Source organism: Podarcis melisellensis, assembly GCF_964234715.1.
Source record: "Podarcis melisellensis genome assembly, chromosome: 6".
Lineage (NCBI taxonomy): Eukaryota > Metazoa > Chordata > Lepidosauria > Squamata > Lacertidae > Podarcis > Podarcis melisellensis.
In genome coordinates this window covers 27553083-27574085 of record NC_138538.1, presented here as the reverse complement: position 1 = coordinate 27574085, position 21003 = coordinate 27553083, and the positions used below count along the sequence as shown (strand labels likewise).

Below are 21003 nucleotides of genomic sequence, written 5' to 3'. Positions count from 1 at the left end.
TAATAAAAGCAAACAGTGGCATGTAAGCGTGGGCTTTTTCTTATCTTTTTCGGGAAACTGCTTTAAAAGTTTCACTGGAGTTTTATTTGAAAACAGAAGTTTCTCTGGTCTGCAAGTTGCCCCTTTTTTCCCGGGAGTTGTAATTTTGTTTTCGTCCCGGCTGGTACCACCCACCTTCCGCCTGTGCCCCCTCCCCCACCTTTTCAAATTATCTTGGTGGGTGGGTGGGGGAGGGAGGGAGGCGAGCGCCGAGCCTTCCTTTAAGGGCGGCCTGGGCTGGATGGATGAGCAGAGCAGAGGAGCGGACCCTGGGAGCGGGGATCTGACGTCAGCGCAGAGGTAGTTTCCCTCGCGAGCTGTCAGACCGTGTGGCAGGTTAGGTATTAAAGGCACTTTGAGCAGCGCCGAGACCCCTCCTCTTGAGCGGCCGCCGCGCGCGCACACAAAGAGAAGTGCCCATCGCTGCGTCCGGCAAGGATCCACCACCAGCTGCGTCAACGCTCCCTTTTCTTGCCAAGGCGTGGATTGAAACACCGCCGGGAGCGGAGCCAGGAGCTTGAAAGGGGCGGGTGGGAGACGCTGCGAGAGGAAGAAAATGAAACCGACCGGGAAAAGTAAGTCTGGGAAGTTGCTCGGGGTGCATATGCGTCGTCCCCCCCAGTTTCTTTTTGCTCGGCAAAACTTTGGAGTTCTCATTTTTCTTTTTTGCAAAAGCGTGTGGGGCATTCTGAAGACTGGAAGAACTTGCAAAGGGGGCTCGGGGGTTTGGTTTTTTTTTCCCTTTTGCAAAACCGCTGTCTGTTTTCTCAAAGGCAAACCGCAGGCAGGAGAGGGGGGCGGTGGAGGAGGAGGAGGAGGAAAGAGTTTTCGTGGGCGTCCAGAGAATGGAGCGCCCTCGTGGAGAACCGGGTGGTGTGTGTGTGTGTGCGCGCGCGCACGGAGAGTATCCGATCGGTGTTCGCAAAAACTCTTCAACTTTGCAAAAAAAGGAAAAAGTCTAGTGGGTGGGAGAGAAGAGGGACAAAAAAAGCACCACGAGGAAAGAGGAGCGAGAGGAGGGGCGACGGACGAGAAATGCCTTCCAGGCACTCAGCTATGCAAAAGCGAGCGAGAGGCGAGGGAGTCGGGGAAGAGGATCTTTTGTTCGGTAACGTTCAATGCAACATTGCGAGAGAGATCCAACTTCTTTCCTGCCTTTTCTCTCTGAATAGAGGTTCTCCTGTTGCCTGCCCCCCCCCCCAGGTCCGGCTTTCTTTAAAGGAAACAAACACAAACCTTTTTTTTTTTAAAAAAAAGATTTCGAAGGTTTCTCTTCCCAAAGCTGCTTTCTTATACTTTTACATGCTTCTGTTCCCTCTTGATCCCAAAATGGCAACTTTCCCAATTTTTTTTCTTTTGCAAACTCCTCCCCACATCTGCTCCTCTCCCACCCGCAAAGAAACAAACCCCTGGCGATTTTGGACTCTGCAAATTTAGGTTTCTCTTAAAAAACAAAACAAAAGCAAAACCTGATTTCAAGTGCTTGTAAAATGACAGCTTTTGGGGGGCGGGGGTGGATTTGTTTGGAGCAAAGCCGGGGTAACGCGTGCTCCTGGGGGGGGGCGAGTTCCTGTTTCTTTTGGAACAAAGAGAACTCTGTCTAGGCATCTGTCACTCAGGGAGAGACAAGAAAAACTTTTTGCGAGAGCGTTTCTCGTCTTCCGATTGCTTTCGGCTCTTGGGTGCTGGGGACCCCTCTTTTTTTCGGGGGGTGGGGAGGAGAGGAGGTCTCTGCTTATTTCGACCTTGCCTCTTGGCCACCCCCCATGGAAGGGATTCGGAGGAGGCGGTTTTGGGGGTGAGAGCGGCGATGCAACTGGCAGAAAACATGGAGTCCAGGCTTGTTTTGTGTGAAGTGGGATGGAAGGGATTTAAAGAAAGAGGTTGGCCGGGGGTGGGGGGTTGAAGCGAGGTTAGCTTCGCTCTCCCACGTTACTTTTCCTTTTGCAACTCCAGACCGGAGTTCATTATCAAACCAGCGCCGGTGGGAGTAATCCGCGAGGTATTTTCGTGTGTGTGTGTATATGTATTTTAATTGCTGCTTTACTAAGTAGCAAACTTCTGACACGTGATTTGTCTCGCTTGAATTCAAACGGAAGAAAATGAAATGTTTGATCTGCCTTTTCTCCTCCCTCCCCCTTTTCCGCCCCGGTTCGGATCCATTTCCAATTGCATTCTCTTTGTGTAGGAATGGACACGGCCGAGGCAGCTTGTTGCTATTTTAACTTCCTTTTGCTTGCATTTTGAGGTTTGGGGTGGGTGGGTGTTTTGATAAAGTGGACGATACGGGGGGCAAACGTAGCTGACCAACCCCCCCTCAAAGCAAACAAAAACAACCCGTGCTTTTAGCCTGACTCTCTACCGACCTTCCTGAATTGTTTGCATTTTAAAAAAATTAAATTATTATTTCGCTCTGGGCTGGATTTTGTCCTTCCCATGTGCAGCTGGCGGTGTGGGCAGTTCAGGGCCAGGAGGAAACGGCAGCAAAAAAAAAAAAAAATGCTGCTCCTCCTCCTTCTCCATCCCTGATGAGATGCAGACTTGAAACAGGAGAGAGAGACTCCCTCACATAGCCAGCAGCTCCCCCTGAGCCCTTCTGCACTCGGCGTTGCCTGGAGGAATAGGAGGACGAGGATCCATTTGCTTTTGCAGCTTGCTTTTTTTAAAAATAGGCACAAAGTTTTGCCCTTTTCTCTTCCTCGCGGGTGGGTGGGTGGGGGGCGCGCGTACAGGAGAAGCGAATGCACGCTTGCATTTCAATGCACTTGAATTTGCCTGGGGGTTTTCTGCGTGTGCGCGCTTGCTGGGGGTGGATGCGGACGTGTTGATCTCCGAGTGCCTCCCTCCAAACAAACTCGACCGCATGTCTGGAAAAGGGCATTGAGCTAACCTTAAGCAAACTTGGAAGTCTTGACGACTGCTTGGCCCACCAGTTTTATATATAAGTTACCTCTGTCGTCCTCCCTTCCCCCCACCATTTTTTGGGGGGAATGTAGAAAAAAAGTCTCTACATGTAAAGGGCTTTGGAGAGAGGAAACTTTTAAGAGCTGTAAGGCTGCAGCCCCCTGGGAGACTTTAATAGTGGACACTTGCTTTTTTCAGTCTGATCCCCCTGCAAAGTAAAATGCATCTTAATTTCCTAACATTTTGTGCAATGCACTTTTAACATGTATTGGACTTGGCTCAAAAACATATTAATGAATGAATTTTAGTTGTTGTTTTTTAAATACAATCATTCTGGTATGGGTTGGGGGATCGAGGTCCAAAACATTTTTTTTTCATTTGGAAGGGGAAGCCATAAAAATACCTCTTTGTCAGAACAGGGCAAAACTGTTAGAAGTGTCAGGAGGTTCACAGTAAAGAAAGGAGCCATATTAGGAAAAAATACTTCTGGGGTTTCTAATGAAAACACAGCGTCATTAATGTTCTTTACAAGAACTCTATAGTTCTGTGATTTTAATACCAGCAGTCTCCTTCTATAGAGCTTATGGCACAGCTTCATAACTTACTTTAAAATATTGTAGCTGTGTAGAGTATGTAGAACACAACTCTGTAGAGTTGAATGCCAAGCACTGCTCTGAATTTGACCATAGTGCAGAGTACGGATGAGGAACCTGTGAACCTCCAGTTGTTGTGGTTTGATTACCACTCCCATCACCCCAGGCTGCATAGTCAAAGAATCATAGAATTGTAGAGTTGGAACAGACCTCAAGGGTCATCTAGTCTAACCTTCTGCAATGCAGGAATCTCTGCTAAAGCATCAATGACAGATGGCCATCTAACCTCTGCTTAAAAACCTGCAAGGAAGGAGAGTCCACAAGCTCCCTAGGGAGACTGTTCCACTGTCTGTTTAGTTGGAATCTCCTTTCTTGTAACTTGAGTAGTCAGTGGTCAGGAGTGACAAGAGTTGGAATCCAGTGTCCTTTGGAGAGTCAGATGTTCCCCATCCCTGCTGTTGAGGTTGGCCTTTGCACAGTTGACCATCTTCTGCCTCAAGTTACCCATGTGAAAAGGAAGATGAGCAAGATGCAATCAGTAAAGGGTTTTCCACCTTGTTAGGTACACCTGCAGTGACTGTTGAACACAGCCTGCCTTCTTGCAGCTCTTTCACACCTGTGTAATTCCACCTGTGACCCATTATGTCTTGCATTGTCTCCCACATCCCAGGCTTCAACCAAGACAGATCTGCCAGCAGTTCCACCATGTCGGATAGTGACTTTGGGGAGGATGATGGGAGCGTATCTCAGGATCCGTTGCAGCCCGGCAAGAGAAAACGAAGGGGCAACCTTCCTAAGGAGTCTGTGAAGATTCTCCGGGAGTGGCTCTACGAGCACAGGTTCAATGCATATCCATCTGAGCAAGAGAAACTCAGCCTTTCTGGGCAAACAAGCCTCTCTGTTCTTCAGGTATGAACTTCTGTATAATCTTTTCCTAGCAGGTTGCCCAGTTATGATTTCTTGGATACACAGGGTTGGCCAGGTGCAAAAGAGAAGGCTTTGGTACCTTTAATAGCACTGCAGAGGAAGGGATTTTGGCAGGTGTAGGTTGAAAGCTGAAATTCCTTCTGCTTAATTGCTGTTCAAGGGTACTGGAGTCTTCACCTCTTGTGCCTATGTATAAGAAGTTGCAGATTTTTTTAAAATTTAAAAACCTGTTAGCAAAAACAAATCCAAAAAGTAAAAACGGACCAGCTTTTATTAGGCTCAACTAAAATGTCAAAGTAATTATCAAGCTTTCCTGTTCCTCGGAGCTGTTCTTCAGGCCGATTAAATCTCTTCATCCCCCAACACAAAAGGAAGGAGAAGCTGGGCATGATGGGAAGAAGTCTCAGGGTCTTAATCTTGTGTTGGCCTCCGCCCTCCAACCACTAGGTAATACTATCCAATTCGGCCTCTCTTGACTCTTTCCCCCCCCCCCGCCAGTGCACAAAAATAACCTCCAGCATTGTTAACATAAGGACTATCTTGTTTTTCTTTACTTCTGTTCTCTGCCTTCCAAGGGACATGCACATTCTGCTTAGTGATGGGAGCAGATGCAGGTAATTGCTACTTTTCATACCTTTAAAGGGGGGGGGGACCATGATCATTCTGTGTGTCCCTGTAGCTGCATCTTGGAATCTGTTTTATTCCCTGCATGTTAACTAATTAAGTCTGAAGAATGCCTCATGTACTTCATCTTAAGGTTGTTGGATAATGCAGATTTTGAAGAGTTTCCACCATTCATCTGCCCTCTTCCTCCCTCTTTGTTTTGTCTGATATCCACCCTGAAGAAGAATTCTGAGGAGATCGAAAGCTTACTTGCTTTCCTTTGGCATTTTAGTTTATCCTAATAAGGTTATCGGTTGCATTGTGTAGCTAATGTTCAGCTCCACCTTTTGCTCTGAATTTGAGTTAGATGTTCTTAATGATGTTCTTAATAAATGTAACAGGAATCGTAACTTCTCACCCCCTTTTACAAAGAAACAAGTTGGGTGTCCCTTTTCACCTGTGTTAAAAATCAGTAATCTTAAACCTGCTTTCACAAGTTAGCTGAATTTAATTAGTACATAAACAGATACACAAAATGATTTTGCACCAAAGAAGTCTGAAGGACTGGGCAGATCTGCAATAAGTTTTAAATTTAAGAATGCCTTATGGGCCAAGATCTGTAGCTATTTATTTCTATTGGGTTGATTTTGTTTGGTGTGCAATCTGAAGCACATTTTATAAATATATGTGCACGTGAATCCACTGAAATAAGTAGTGCTTAACTTGCAAGTAGAATTGGGGTGCCAAAATACTCTAGGCTGATTTGCAATCCTATGCTATTGTAGTAATGCCACTACGTGAATTAATTCCAGTCTTTTGCATGTATTAGGAAGAATCATAGAGTTGGGAGAATGTCTTGTAGGCCATCTGGTAACCTAAACCGTTAGACCTAGTTCTGTCTTCTGGGGCAGTGGAGAACAAATCTGCCCTTTTCTATGGACTGGTCTCTCCAGGTAGCTTATGCATAGCTGAGTGAATTTTAACATACCAAGAAAGATCTCCTTAACAGCACAAAATTAAGTTACATTCTGCAACAGCAGATAATTTGTATGGGAAAGTGAGAAACTATTTAGTGATTCTCAATCTGGAATAAATTATTACTGGGGGTATTAGGGTGTGCATGACTCTTAAAAATGATGGCTAATCTTTTTTTTGGGAGGGGGCCTATAAATGCCCCTTAAGTGGACTCTTAAGACAAGTTTCTAGTCTGGCTTGCTGTAAACCATCATTTAAAATAAACAGTGGTTTAAAACGAACATGTGTGTTTCTCCTAGGGGGATGAAGATTACAAACCGGAGATTGGCTTGTTAACATGTGGCTTGTTTGTCTCCTCACAAACTATTGTGGTAAGTCAAGAACCCACTTGGCTTACCACCGTGGCTTGTTAGGACACAAAAGAAATGCAAGTGGTGGCTCTCATGTAACAGTTTGTTTGTTTTCTGGCATGTTGAAGAAAAGTGTGAAGCATTGTCTTGTGAGCAGTGTGCACCAGGACATTGCTCACTCATGTAAATCCATAGTTTATTTCATGCTAAAGTATGGTTTAACACGGCATGTTAATGGGGCCTATATGGTTCTAGTCAGGATTCCAGAAGACCTCCATTCTGGGATGGTCCATCCCTGGTCTTCTACTGGATTAGTAGGGCAGAAGGCACTGAGGGTTGAAGAATTGGGCTGCGATCCATCTGTATTGATGGAATCAAAGCATTTCAAATTTATCCATTTTGTGCTTGCCTTATAAGTGTACAGATTTTCTAAGGACCCCAGTGCACTGCAACACTGCACAGGGTTTTGAGTGGGAATCTGTTTATGACCAGCAGATCCTTGCAAGGTCTCAAGGAATGTTGGGCAGCTAGGCTTTTGGGGAACCTATATTAATACTGTTGTTATTACTGTTGTTTGTCTACTGCTTTCATTTAAAAAAATAAATACCAAGGTGGTTCACAAACAAAAACCAGCAGCAAAATAGCAAAAACAAAAAGGCCAATGATAAAAACAAAGCTATTTGGTAATTAAAATAAATAGTAGGAGCTAAATATGTATTAGAAATTAGAGGTTTATGCGAAGCCTGTATAATCCTCAGCGACTTCCCTAGGGTGAAGTAGTATTAATAGAAGGGTAAGATTTCCCCATTAAGTGTCTGGGCTTTGCTTTTCACTTCCTCATCCTTCACTTTAAGGCATTTCTTGGCAAGTGTGTGTGCCTTGAGGGGGAGTGAAAAGCAGGATATGAGCCTAAATGAACAGTTGACTTGGTTTTGGGAACAAAATACCCAACTGCCCCAAAGGTGTTCCCGTCTCTTTCCTCCTCACAAATGCTTTTTGTCTGTGGTTGTACTGGGGGAGGGGGAAGGAAGCATAATTTAGAAATTAAGAGAGAAAACACTAAACAAATGTAACCCAGCCCTTAACAGTTTTAGCTGAACTGTGTTCTGTGCCACCCACTCAACACCTGATGTGAATTTAGCCATTTACTATTTGCATGGAATCAAGTACAGCTGAGGGGTTCCTTTCTGTGTGTATTTGGTTGTTGGCCTCAACTTTTGGCAAGGTGTGCTTGCCCTTGAATGCTTGTGAAACACACCTAGCTTCCCTATCTGTCAAATCCTTTCCAAGGATTTGAAGGAGAGGCCAGGGTTTTCGGAAATAACTAAATAAATATAAGATATTCTGCTGGGTCAGTCTAGTGTCAGGAGGGTAACGAGACTTCTGCTTCACCTGGCAAGAGATGCAGGAGCTAGGAAAGGAATAGAGGTGTGGCTGAGGCCAAGAGTGGGGTTTCCCCTGCCCTGATTCATCCTTGGCTACAGAGTTTGTTTTTGGAAAACAGCATCTATCTTCAAAGAGCAAGCGTCAGATTTCTACCTGTGCCCTGCAGAGACTTTTAGAAACACAGATGTTTCTATGCCAATGTTAGCTGCTTGTCACCAGGTGCCTGGAAAATTTTTATTTTCTGGGTCTGCTTTGGGAGTAAGGGACTTGCCCTAATATTGAAAACCATTGGCCTGTTCCATGGTGTGAAACCAGGGCTTGCTGTGTTTGACAAGTACCTTAAAAACAATGGTTGGAATTCAGTGTTGTATTAGTAGAACAATTCTGTCTGATATCCCCTCCCCATGCACTGCTCTGGGGGTTCTGCTGACTCCCCTCTGAGCCAGCTTTAAGGGGGCACTGGGGATGGAGAGGGGGAAAGCCCTTGCATAGGACTTCTATTGACAGGGTTCAGTGTTAAGCTGGTTTAGGACCCAGAATTGTTTATAGAAAGAGCTTCTCATGCAACCTGGTTTAATATACCATAGGAATACTTGGGTGATGTGTGTGTGTGTTTATGTTGGTGAGGGAATCAATTTAAAATATTGTTAGATATATGAGGGCAGTAGGCTAGCTTAGATGGTGCAGGGCAAGGCCTGTGTGGCACATGCAGCTCTGTTTTCCAACATATCACCCCCTACTACCTTTCCCTCAACATCTGCTATGTCTAATGGTAGGACCGGCCCGGTCAGGCTTCTTAGGAGTTCCGTGAGAAACACCTCCAGGGCATGCATATTGGTTGCTTCATGTAAAAGGAAGCTTCTTAAAAAGTAGTGTTCTAAGGTAAAAACCAGTTTCTTTCAGGTGAGAAAATCTATCTTGTATTTTTAGACCTTCCTTACCGTAACACTGTTCTATCAGTGCATGCCACATTCCAGTGGATTGGGTTTAATTTGGTTAAACATTCAAATTGTGATTGCATGAAATAAGAGACTAAATTGTGCACGTTGTACAAAGTGAAATGGCCGAAATGTTAGCTGTATGCACTTTACATCCTGAAAGCTTAGTGATGCTCAAATACATGTTTGGTTGGTTGTTCCTAACAGGTAGGTATAGTAGTGAACAACCTTATGGTTCAGCAAAGAAACCAAAACAAAATTCAGACTGCTAGGGCAATGCCACGTTAGTTCCCTTCACTTGAAGGGGGTATGTTGTGATTGTGGGGAAGAAGGGCCTCTCATATGTAGGCTACTTCCCGGTAAACAACCTTGCTGGGGCCTGGAAATCTGTAGGTGGGGCCAGGAGCAAGTAAACGGTGAAGTGGGCTGTTATACAGTGGCCTTTATCCGTTCTGTTGTGTTTTGCAAAGTCTTTCTTTATGTGGTTTGCCTCCCCACAAATCGCATTTGTTTACAGTTTAAATACAAAAATGAGAGGAAGAAAAAGGATGAAAGGGGGGCTGTTGGTGGTTTCTTTAAGAGCCTCTGGCATGAGTTCCGGCCTTCTGGGTTTCTCTTTTGCCTTCCCCGCTCAGGACAGAGGTCCTAAGTCACTGGGAAGACAGGGGAGAGGCTTTCCCAGCTGGACTCTCTTAAAGGAGCTTGTAACAGCCCAAGTCTTCCTGTTTCTAAGGAAATACCTCCAGGTGTCATGATTTAAATGAATCTTACAGGAAGCCCACTATCAGGGCTATAGCCCTGACCTGTGGCTTCTCCCTCTCACCCTTCCAGCTTGGAGCAAGTGGCCTTAACCTCAGTTGCGTACATGTTGTGGCCTTTGGTACTGGCAACAGAGTACAAAACCAGTCATCAGGCTTGTTGCCCTTCACACAAACGCTGCTTAAGCTCTCAAAAATGAGGTGAGCATACCACCTTTGCTCATGCTGACAAGAATTATTCATTGTCTTCACTTTAGTTACTGGAATTGCAGTCTTAACCAGCTGCTCAGCCTATCTAGAATGCACACTTGAATTCTGAATCTGAAAAGTCTCCAGCTACAACACTTACATTTGCTAAACAAGCAAGTGTAACGTCAGCAAAACTAGCTGAACAGTGCTGCACGGATCCAGACAGCCCAAATAGAAATCTAATACAATGGATAGATAGATTTCTGTTTGGGCTGTCTGGATCCGTGGAGCTCAGCTAGTTTTGCTGGTGGACCCCACTGACAAGATTGCATGGGGGTAAGCCTCCCAAACTAGCTTGTTGCCAAGCAATATCACTTTGGGTTTGGGAGGTCTGCATGGTGCCACCCAGATTTGTTCTGGGGGGTGACCAGTTGCTTGTGGCATTAGAGCTGGCATAATTCATTGTGTGTGTCCTGGGGGGGGGGATAAACAAGCATGGATTTGGATGTAATATAAGGACTTGGAAACCTAAGGCAGTGTTTCCCAAACGTTTTTGGGCAACGGCACACCTGTTTACTGAAAAAAAATCTCGCGGCACACCACCATTAAAGCCCCGCCCCGTGACGTCAGCGCGCAGCGTCACGCCGGGAGGGACGCACAAAAGTGAAAGTTTTTTCCCTCCCCCTTGCTGGGGAACCTCCAAGCTTTGGGGGTGGGAGGAGGCAGCAGAGCGAGGGACTGAGGGACGGCGGCAACTGAGGCGGCGGCGGCTGAGGCAGAGCTGGGAAGGGGGTTTCCAGGGGACACGGCAGCTCCTCGAAAGGCTTCTCTCAGCTGCGCTCAATCCGCCTCGGAGAGGATTTCCCCTCCGGTCCCATGCGTTCGTTTGGGGCATCGCTCCGGCTGCTCCCTCTCCCGCCGCGCAGGAGCGATGCCTCTCTCTGGCTCTCCCTCCGCGCAGGCTGAGGGAGGGAGGGAGGGGCGCGTGTGACCCGTCTCTGCTGGGAGACCAAACCCAGCGAGGCAGAGTCGCGCGGAGGCGCCCAGGCAGCGCTGCCGGCTGCGAGGAGGAGCGCCAGGCAGCAGCAGGAGGCGCGGCCTCTCCTCGCCGCCGCCGCCCCGCCTCTCGCCGCCCGACTCGCCCGCCTCCCTCCAGGCATCTCGCGGCACACGAGGCAACGTCTCACGGCACACTCGTGTGCCGCGGAACACCGGTTGGGAAACACTGACCTAAGGAGTGTTGTTGTGGTTGATCCAAAATATTCAGATTGTTTGATCGATGCTGCTTAGTCTTGTGAAAAGGACAAAAGTGCTTTTTAGAACTGACTATTCGTGATCAGTGCATTTTGGCCTCTCTTTCTCTGTAGCAGAGAACTGTCCGCACATAACTGGGGTCACTTGGGTGCCTGACTCACTGAACAGCTAGTAGCATTCCTTGCAAAGTTCTGAGCTTCCTTTGATAGTTCCCATCTCTCTCTCTCTCTACTGACCAAGCTTGGTGCTCTTAGCTGGGATCTGACTGCACAAGAATGCTTAGTCTGTTCTGCTTGGCTTGCTGTGAGCACAAATATTCCGATAACAAGTTGCAGCTCTTGCTTGTGTGCAGAGAAGGAGTTGGCTTGCTGAAGACCATCTAGATATTCAAGGTCACCTTTTGTATTTCTAAAAGCAACATAAATTGCACCTTTTTCTGGTACAGTGTACTTGTGCACAAATGTAGCTGAACATAAAAGTGGCTGTGAAATTTCTGCATGCAAATGTTTACTGGGACTTAATGATTGGTTGCTTGTTTTATGCAGTTAGAATTTGTGTGCAGCGGTGCCTCAGTTTCTCTCTGCATATGGGGCATAAAAGGTGTACCTGGAGTATTCTAATCAGTAACTGGTAGGATCCCTTTTCTCCTTGCTTAAGGGGCTTTAAAATTTGTTCTTTTAGCAGTGAGACTATGGTAGGGTTGAGAGCTGGGTAATTTCCATGGTGTTAAGCATCAGGAATAGTGTCAAGACTTTCAGAGTATCTTTTTTACCCATGATGGTTATGCCCTGCCTCTGTGACCAGAGGCAATATGCTTCTGAATACCAGTTACTGAAAATTGCAGGAGGAGAGTGTGTTATTTGTGCTCAAGTCCTGCTTGCAGGTTTCCCAGGTTTGGCCACTGAGAGACCAGGATGTTGGATGAGATAGACATTTAGACTGATCTAGCAGGTGCTTCTTCTGTTCTTACCTCTGAGGCATTGTACAACATTGGGGGGGGGGGAGACCCTACCTTTCTTCTGTCATGGAGAGTCTTCACACTTATTCAGGCATAGAAGAGGGGCAGAAGGCTCTCCTTGGTGGTTCTCTGCTCTTACCAGGGCAAGACGGGGGAAGTCCACATTGTGAATATGCCTGCAGATGTCTTCAACCTAGAAGTGTTTTAAATGTAAGCTGTGTTGAGCTGCCAGCTTCTGTTTTTAAGTCTTGTAAGTCATGTGCAAGGAAACCCCCAACTTCTTGCTCCACACGAATGGGAAAAAACTATGTATACTTGTGAAAGGAGACCAGTTTGAGGCTTTGGAAACATGGTGATTGTTTTCTTGAGGCGGGTGGGGAGGGGATTAAAAACAGGGAAATTATTGAGTTTGTGTTAACACGTATCCCCAGGGAAAATATTTTACAGAGCTGCTGATTTGCAAAAGATACATCAGTCTACTTGATTTATTTTCTCATAATTGTTCTCTTTGAAGCACTCTTTCATTTTGGTTTGGCTTTCAAGAAGGAAAAATTGTTCTACACCCTCGTGTGTGACGTGAAACAAATTGCACAGGGAGCAGCTGTGCTTCCCAAGGTCTTGTAACCAGCTCCTCATGGTGTTGCGCTAAGATTCCTAGCGGGCTTCTTTGGCAAGGCATCCAGAACTTTTGCTAATTCGCCAAATGGAAACGTGATTGTCCCTCTCTCTTCCAAAGAGTGCAGTTGCACATGTTCGTACTGTGCAATCCAAGCTGGTGCCCTCCAGCTGTTCTAGACTGCAACGCTAATCTGCATGGCCACGCTAGCTGGGGCTGATGGGACTTGTAGTCCAAAACAACTGGAGAGTACCAGGCTGGCAAAGGCTGCTCTAATATCCTAATTTGTTCCTTTACAACTGTAACCAAGCACTGTGCTATTGTGCAGTGTGGCTGCTTCATGAGCAGTTGCATAATGCTGTTGTAGGTAGAGGACGGAAGAAGGCTAATAATAATGATAGGCCTCGAGACCTGAGAGACTTAGTCTACAGAATGGTCCAGAATTGCACAATACATTTCTGCTGGAGTGAAGCACTACCTAAGTGGGAAATAGGATGGATAAGCATTGTTAGTCCTTTAAATGGTGAGTTCATTGTTTGCTATAATTGAGCTTAGGTAGGTAAAGGACCCATGGACGGTAAAGTCCATTGATAATGGCTTTAAGTGAAATCTTTTTTTGTTGTTTAGTCGCCTAGTCATGTCCGATTCTTTGTGACCCCATGGACCAGAGCACGCCAGGCACTTCTGTCTTCCACTGCCTCCCGCAGTTTGGTCAAACTCATGCTGGTAGCTTCGAGAACACTGTCCAACCATCTCAACCTCTGTCGTCCCCTACTCCTTGTGCCCTCCATCTTTCCCAACATCAGGGTCTTTTCCAGCCAGTCTTCTCTTCTCTTGAGGTGGCCAAAGTATTGGAGCCTCAGCTTCACGATCTGTCCTTCCAGTGAGCACTCAGGGCTGATTTCCTTAAGAATGGAGAGGTTTGATCTTCCTGCAGTCCATGGGACTCTCAAGAGTCTCCTCCAGCACCATAATTCAAAAGCATCAATTCTTCGGCGATCAGCCTTCTTTATGGTCCAGCTCTCACTTCCATACATCACTACTGGGAAAACCAATGAAATCTTAGCTTTATTACAAGTATGTTTTCCCCTTTTGTGATCCTCATAGAAAACTCATTCATATTAAAAGATGAGGTGCACGCGGCAAGAACGGTGGAGAGAAAAAGGGAGAGAAGGAAAAGAGGTTGGGCAGTTCTAGAAGGAGTACAGTGGGTGAATTGTAAACAGGAATTTAATATCCAGTTTACTTTCTGGAAACATTTCTACACATTCTCCCACATCAGTCTTGTGGAGGCACACAGCAACTTTAAAATAAAGGGATGAAAGCAGCTGGTAACCCAGTGCAGAATTTTTTTTAAGTATAAGAACCTGCTGGGGCCAGACTGATCTCCTCTTCCCAGTGGTCTTTCTTGGAAAGAGGTGTAGCAACTGACCCAACAGCCAGGGATGGGGAACATTTTCAGTTGGAGGTCATGTTCCCTCTCTGGCTGCAGGCCAATGGAAGGGGCCAGTGTGTGTTCCTGTCTTGTATTTATTTATTGTGAGCATCTTAACTGCACCCAGGTACTAAACATTCATGGCAGGTATGAAGATAGTAGAGATGTTGTCCTGCATCTAGGCAAGCTTGTCTTGTGTGCCCTTCTTGGTGGTCATACTGTTGTTGCTTTTATTATTGTAAGTCCTCTAATCTACGTAACCTCTGCAAAATATTTCCATGTCTCAAATTATGAATATTTATGACTCAACCAACCAGCTTGGAAACTTCAGTTTCCATTTCATGGAGAGTTGGTGTTCTGCCCAGTAAGTACCAGCCTTCACTTCTGGAAAGTTTTGGACTTGCTTTAAAATTACGTGAACTTGCTCGCATACCTTGCAATGTATCTTAGCAGAGGCCCAACCAGATACCTAATAATTTTCTGGTTTTCCTTGCCCCCTTGTGTTTAACCAGATGCAATTCTGTAGTGTGTGAGGAATGTAGACTGCACCGCTGAGAAGTTTTTGAAATAAGTTGCCAATTAATTTGCGAACTGCTTGATCACAGCCGATTGGTATGCACATTTGTTCACGAATCTGTGAAATGGGAAAATTTCATTTAAATCAGCAGGCTGTTCTTTCTATGCCAACCTAGGCAACTTGTTGTCTTTTGTGTTTAAATTTCACAGAAAACAATTCCACTTATTTTAGTGGGGGATCACTTACTCTGTTTCCTGCGGATTAGCTTTTGCTGGATCAAGGTTCTTTTCTATAGAAGAGTTTTCCACTCTTGATTACCATGTACACATGTATGTATGTGATTGGTTTTCACTAGTTATATGCCTAATCAAACTATACATTTTTTTAAAAAAACGATGGGGGGCGGGAAACAGCCATTGCTGTTTCTTTGCAGCCCCTGGCGTCAGTTTTGCCCCATGCAAGCTCTTCATCATGTAATGACGAAGGGAGCCAATCCCAAGCTTCTGGGAAACGTGGCTGAGGGATGGGCCTTTGGGTCCAGCAGATTTGCTTCTCTGCAGGCAGAGTGGGAGCTTCACTCCCAAAGGCCTCTTAGCTGCAGTGGCAAGCTCTGCCACCAGCGTGCCTCTGCAGATGGTGATCTGTCAGTGGGGGCAAAAATAGGTGTGTTGGGGGAGCTTTCGGATCATTAGGACCTGACAACTTCCCACTCCCTTGACAAGGAAGAGCCCTGGAGCTGGCATAGTTCTCCACCCCCATTGCCTTTGAAACCAATGCATTGGGTATTTTCTGTCTTGGCTAGCATGGGCTTGACTTGGGTTTAGGAAGAGGCAGTTCCTTCTCCCTCAACCGCCCCCCCCCAACCTCTGTCAGGTTGCTCTGCCCATCTCTATGAGACTTTTTGTGCCGGATCTTAGACTTGTTACAAAGTGTAGACCAGACTTTCTCAGCCTTGTGCTTTCCAGATGGCTTGGACTGCTCCCATCACCCCACAGCTGGAGGTCACTAGGTTGGGAAAGGCTGCTGTGGGCTCTGTCTTCATATCCAGTCCCTTCTCTTCCTTCCTCTCGGTTTCACTGAACCAGGGCTGGTTGCTCTTTTGGTTTTTACCTTTGTCATCCAGTTCGGAGAGAGTTCTGGGAAACTGGAAAGTTTGCCTACCAGTTTAAGTATTGTCCCATTAATACTTTTTGGTCTTAAACCTCAGCTCCTCACACTTCTGAGCATAAGGGACAGGAAATGCTCTGGTACAAATAATTCAGTAGATCAGTCTTTGGGTGCTGTATTCATGAGAATAAAAATGGTTGCTGGATTATAACTGACCGGAACTGGAGTGGAACTTGAGAGAGGTGCACATTTCTCTATATTGGCTTATTTTTAATTTTTAAGCCCTAGATTGCCCTGTATAAAGGAAACATCATACATACTTTCTATTCACTGCTGGACAGATCTGGCAGGAGAAAAGGCATGTCAGGAATCTTGGAATAAATGGTCTGTGCTTTATCCTACACTGGCTGGGCAGATCCCAGCTTGTAACACTGTGAAACAGAAATTCAGGTGGCAAGAGAATAGCTGTCTTCTCCTGGCTTCTCAAAGTGACAACAGGTGGCAAAGGATAGGATGCTGGAGGCAGAGAATGAGCCATTGCTCCTCCCTAACCTTTAAAAAAACCTGTGGGAAGTGCAGTAATGTTCGATTTGCAACCATGATGCTGTTAAACCTATTTCCTATAAAAAAGGGCTACATGTTACTCAGCGGCAGAGCACCTAGTTTGCATGGAGAAGTCTCAGGTTCAGTCTCGGGGGGGGGGGGGGTTGTGAGAATAAAAGGAGAAAGGAAAGAGCCACAAATGCTTTTTTTTTTAAAAAAAAAATAATTTTCATTATAACCATTTCCAGAATCACATTCAGATATACATTTCCACCGATTTCCCTTCTTCCCTTCACTGATTGCTTTAATTTCCCCACCATTCCTGCATATTCTTATATATCCATTTAGATGACTCCCCCCCCCTATTCTTCCTTTATTATATATTCCCAGTACTCTTTTAACTATTTTGCATGCCCTTGGAGAAATGGCTGTATAGGAACAGAAGAGGAGTCTTGTTCTTCTTGCCAGCGGCCCATCTAGTCCACAGCGGCCAACCAGCTGCTTCCGGGAAGCCAGCAAGCAAAACCAACAGCACTTGCCCTAGTTGTGATTCCTAGCACTTGGCATATTGCTTCCAACAGTGGAAGCAGAACATTGCTGTTCCGGCTGGTAGTCACGGACAACCTTATCAGTCATGAAAAAATACAATTGGCTATTGAAGCCTCTGCATTTCTCCCTCTTGCTCACTCACCTCTTCTTAGAAAAATGTGCCCCTCAACTTCCAGTGTGGCAAATGCTTTCCTTTTCCTTTTGCACCTTCTCTGTTGTCTCCCACATTACAGGTGGGCAGCCTCTACTTTGCTCTTCCCCGAGGGTCTTAAGTCTTTCACCATGGCAGCTGCGCACCCCCCCAAGTCCTTGTTCCTTGGCATCTAACCGAGCCCTGTGCATTTCTCCCTTAGATCTGCAACTGGTTCATCAACGCCAGGCGCAGGCTCCTCCCAGACATGCTGCTTAAGGACGGCAAGGATCCCAACCAGTTCACCATTTCTCGCCGTGGTGCCAAATCTGCTGATGTGACGCTGACCCATGCAGCCACCGCCGCCACAGGGTCCGGACTCCTCATGGTGCCTCCTGCCTCCTCCGCCTCCTCCAAGGTGCTCTCCATGTCGGTCTGCTCGCCCATGACCTGCCACCCTGCCCGGTCTCTGGCCGGCAGCTTGACTGTGGTGACGAGTGAGCAGGAGAGCCCTCGCCCCACCTTCCAGCGGGTCAAGCTCGAGCCTCACCCCAAGCAGCCGCAGCTGAGCGCGACGGGCAGCACTCTGGCTCTCCTGACCAGGGCAGATGCCGCCAGTCCTACCAGCGGACTCTTCAACACGCCGCCGCCGACTCCGCCCGAGCTCTTCGGAGAGGACTTCAGCAGTTTCCAGTTGCTGGTGGAAGTGGCCTTGCAAAGGGCAGCTGAGCTTGACTCGCAGAAGCTGAGCGGGCAGCTGCCTCCGTCACTGCAGAGAGAGGCTGCTGCGCCAGCCCTCTCCAGAAAAACCAAGTAGCTTTCCCCAGCCACTAGCTCCTTTTGTAGGCTTTGGGGGTTCCCTTGCTCCTTCTCCCGAGTTTTTCTGTTGGCCTCTGCACTGAGGGTCCTCCCTGCCAGATGTTAACGCTGTGATATGGCTACCCCTCAACCAGGAGCAAAACAAGCCGAGGCTTCCTTGGCCGTTTTGACGCTGTGCTGCCAGCTCACCTCGGCTTCTAGAACGAAACACTGTCTCCGCCGCAACGCAGGAGGACAACACATCCTTTGGCTAGCGTTTCACTTTTTCTGGACCTTGGCAGCATTCTTTCCTCCTGTTGAAGCCGCCTGGAGGACACTGTCTGACTAAAGGGGTGCCTGAACCACGCACAACCTGCTCTTGAAAGGACCGAGAGGCCTTAACGTGCTCTGAGAGAACATGGCTGGTGTTCTGTTACTGTGACTTTGCGATTTATTTTTTTGCTGTGGAGGATCCTTGTGCAGAGGTCCTTCTCTTCTCCCACTTTTTTTTGAAGCCTGCTGACATGGAAGAGAACAGAAAAAGGGTCCAATACGTAATGGAGGAGAGATAATTAAAAAAACAAAAAAAACCCAAGTACCTTAAAAATACGAATTATGGCGGGGAGGCGAAATGAGTGATTTCACCTGCCCAGAGAATCCTAACGTGTGTCCTTTTTGGGGGTGGGCAGGCAGGGGTTGTTTCTGTTTTGCTGTTTCTGTAGCATATCTTCTTTGACGTGACGTACTCTCGGTCTGGTGTACATGAGTGGCTGGCCCTGCATGTGGCCTAATGGGAGTCCCTGGCATGAGCAGATTTAACTGGAAATGCTAAGGTTTGTGACATCCCTTTCTCTTTCCACTGGGAGGTGGAGAGGGGGAACAATCAACGACCACCCTTCGAATACTGGTGCCAGTTAAAAAAAAGTACGGTGCTGTTTGAGCAATTTTATTATTATTTTAGGTGCTGGCTTTTCGTGACTTCATCCATTCCTCTCCCTGTGTTTTCCCCCATGTCATGTTTGAAGATGTGCAGATGTGATCAAAGTGGCAGGGAAGGATGTTCTGCTGGCTGAGACACAGCAATAGGGCATTTCAGAGGTTGGGGAGGAGGGATAGGATCCGAAACAAGACTCTTTGACTGTGAAGTTGCTTTAAACAACCCTTTCTTTTTCATTTTGAATTTTGTTGGTCGTGGACTGTAACTCTGGAAATCTAAGGTGTCTTTATGGATGTGCTGACAAAACTACCTATAGAGGGGGGTGGAAAACACCAACCTCCTGACTTTGTTTTGGATCCTTGCTCTCATCATGCTGAATGTAGTTTCTCTTTTGCTGATGGAGCACAGGTGCCCTCTTGTGGCCAGGAAGGGAGGTTGAACAGAGTAGGGTCTTCCATAGTGAATTACCTCTCCTGCAGACTACAAGCTGTGTGTGACCCTGAAATTGCCTCCCCCTACATGATTTGATGTGTCCCCATGTACTTGGCAGCCTTGGCAGAAATGTAGACCCACCTGATAGTATCTGATCCCCCTTGAGCAGCGTTTTCCAAACTTGGGTCTCTAGCTGTTTTTGAACTACAACTCACATTATCCCTGACCTGATCCAGCTAGCTAGAGATGATGGGAGTTGTAGCCCCAAAACAGCTAGAGACCTAAGTTTGGGAAGCCCTGCCCAAGAGAGAGGGTGTGTGGAAGCCTGTGGCCCCACCAGAGTTCCAACTCCCATCATCCCTGACCAGTAGCTGGGGGGCATGCTGGTTTGGATGGGAGGGAGTTGGGAACCCCAGCAACATACCCAGGGCCATATATTCTTCTGTGGTCCATGCCCTGGATTTAAGGGGGTGGGAAGCTGGGGGTTTGCAAGATTGAACTGCTAAGACATGCATATATTTTTCATTGAGTTACGCCTCCCTCCCCCCTTTGGCCTGAGACCAGGAACTTGCAAAAAACAGAGTGCCCTGGGTGATATGAACATCCACCTTTTTTATTTTAATAGTGCTGTTTCACTGTAAATGTAAGTTAAATAGTGATCTATTATATACACCTATATATCTTGAAAAACACTAATTTTTAGAAGGTGTTAGCCTAATTATTACGTTGCATGAATAGTAAAGCTAAAAAGCCCAGCAGGATGCAACTTTTCACATTTTTGTTCTCGAACTAGGTGTGCCACCTGGTGTCGAAAAATGACAAGGACGGCAGTGAGTGCATTGGAGAACTGGAACTAATAGGGTGGGAATTGTTATGGGCTTAATGGAACATTGTGGTGTGCCTCCCCCCTTTTGCAAATTACAGATTTAGGGCTAAGATTGGTACAACCTGTAATTGCTGCTGCACAAATAATTGCCTGCTTTCCTTTTGTTGGTACTTTTTGATCTTCGGTGATCCTATATCAATCTAGAGAGCTGCCGTTTTGACATATTGATCCAGAAATTTGAAAAAGCAAATACATTGCCAAATTGTGCTGCTTTCTGTTTTGAAAAGCCTGAAGAGCTGCCTTGTAAACATACTTGGTTTTTTGTTTGTTTGCTTAATTCTAAAATCTTGTGGATTATTTTGACTATTTGCATTGAATCTCTGGAAGGTGGCTCCTTCCATCTCCTTCTCAAGCTTGGTTCCTGTATTGTTTTCTGGATTGTGGAAGCAAAACTTGACCTTGCTTCCCCCCTCCAATTTTTTTTATTGATTTTCCAAAAAATTTTAGATAGACAAATGAACATAAATCTTAACTGTACTTAATCCAATCTTAGTAACATTTTTAAGTGACTTTCTCAAATCCCCCTGGCTCAATTTCAGTGTATATTATTATAACGGTTTTCTAAAATTGACCTTGCTTTTTATGGGTTTTCAAGAATTATGTATCCCTTCAAAGTGTCACTGAAATTGGCGAGATACTTTTAAGCAGCAGCATCCCAACTCCAACTGAAGATACTTAGTCATGTTCACACTCTTAATTAAAAATGTTTGAGTAGTTTCCCCTCTTCCTCTATCCTCAATTAGGCCCCCTTGACTTGGATTGGCAGCCGTTTGATTAGAATTGTGCCTCCATTAAATGAAGCAGTTTGAACCTTCTTTCCTGGAACCTTCTTTCCTGCATTGCAGGAAACCTAAGCAGAAATTGCTGCACAGGGTAACAAGAGCAACGTTTCAGTTCCTACAATGCACTGACTGTTCTTGCTGTATCTTATTTGTCCAAACAATATGGAGACCTTGTTTTTGATGGGATGGGAAGTTAAAAGAGGACGAAAAAATAGAGAGAGAGAATATTCTTTTGTCTGATGTTTATGAAGCAAAAAACTACTGTAAATAACTGTGTTGGATTTTTTTAATCAATAAAGTTTTTTTTAAAAACACACCACACCTAGTTTGTATGGTCTCCGTGCGTAAGAACTCTGACCTTCCCCTCTGGCTCTTTGCATCCAGTGTTGTGTGAATG

The 21003-nt window shown here is 46.0% G+C and overlaps 1 protein-coding gene across 3 annotated transcripts; it reads left to right on the top strand.

Annotated features, from left to right (window-relative positions):
- Positions 1-345: 345 nt before the first annotated feature.
- TGIF2 (TGFB induced factor homeobox 2) lies at positions 346-20917 on the top strand. Of its 3 annotated transcripts, none has more exons than XM_081917257.1 (3): positions 346-614; positions 4207-4445; positions 16995-20917. In XM_081917257.1, the coding sequence occupies exons 1-3, from the start codon at positions 596-598 to the stop codon at positions 17586-17588; spliced, it is 852 nt and encodes a 283-aa protein (XP_081773383.1). In that variant the 5' UTR covers positions 346-595; the 3' UTR covers positions 17589-20917. The 3 variants fall into 3 exon arrangements, with proteins under 3 accessions (XP_081773383.1, XP_081773382.1, XP_081773384.1); XM_081917256.1 differs by lacking the exon at positions 346-614 and adding an exon at positions 1055-1147; XM_081917258.1 differs by lacking the exon at positions 346-614 and adding an exon at positions 1803-2041.
- Positions 20918-21003: the final 86 nt, after the last annotated feature.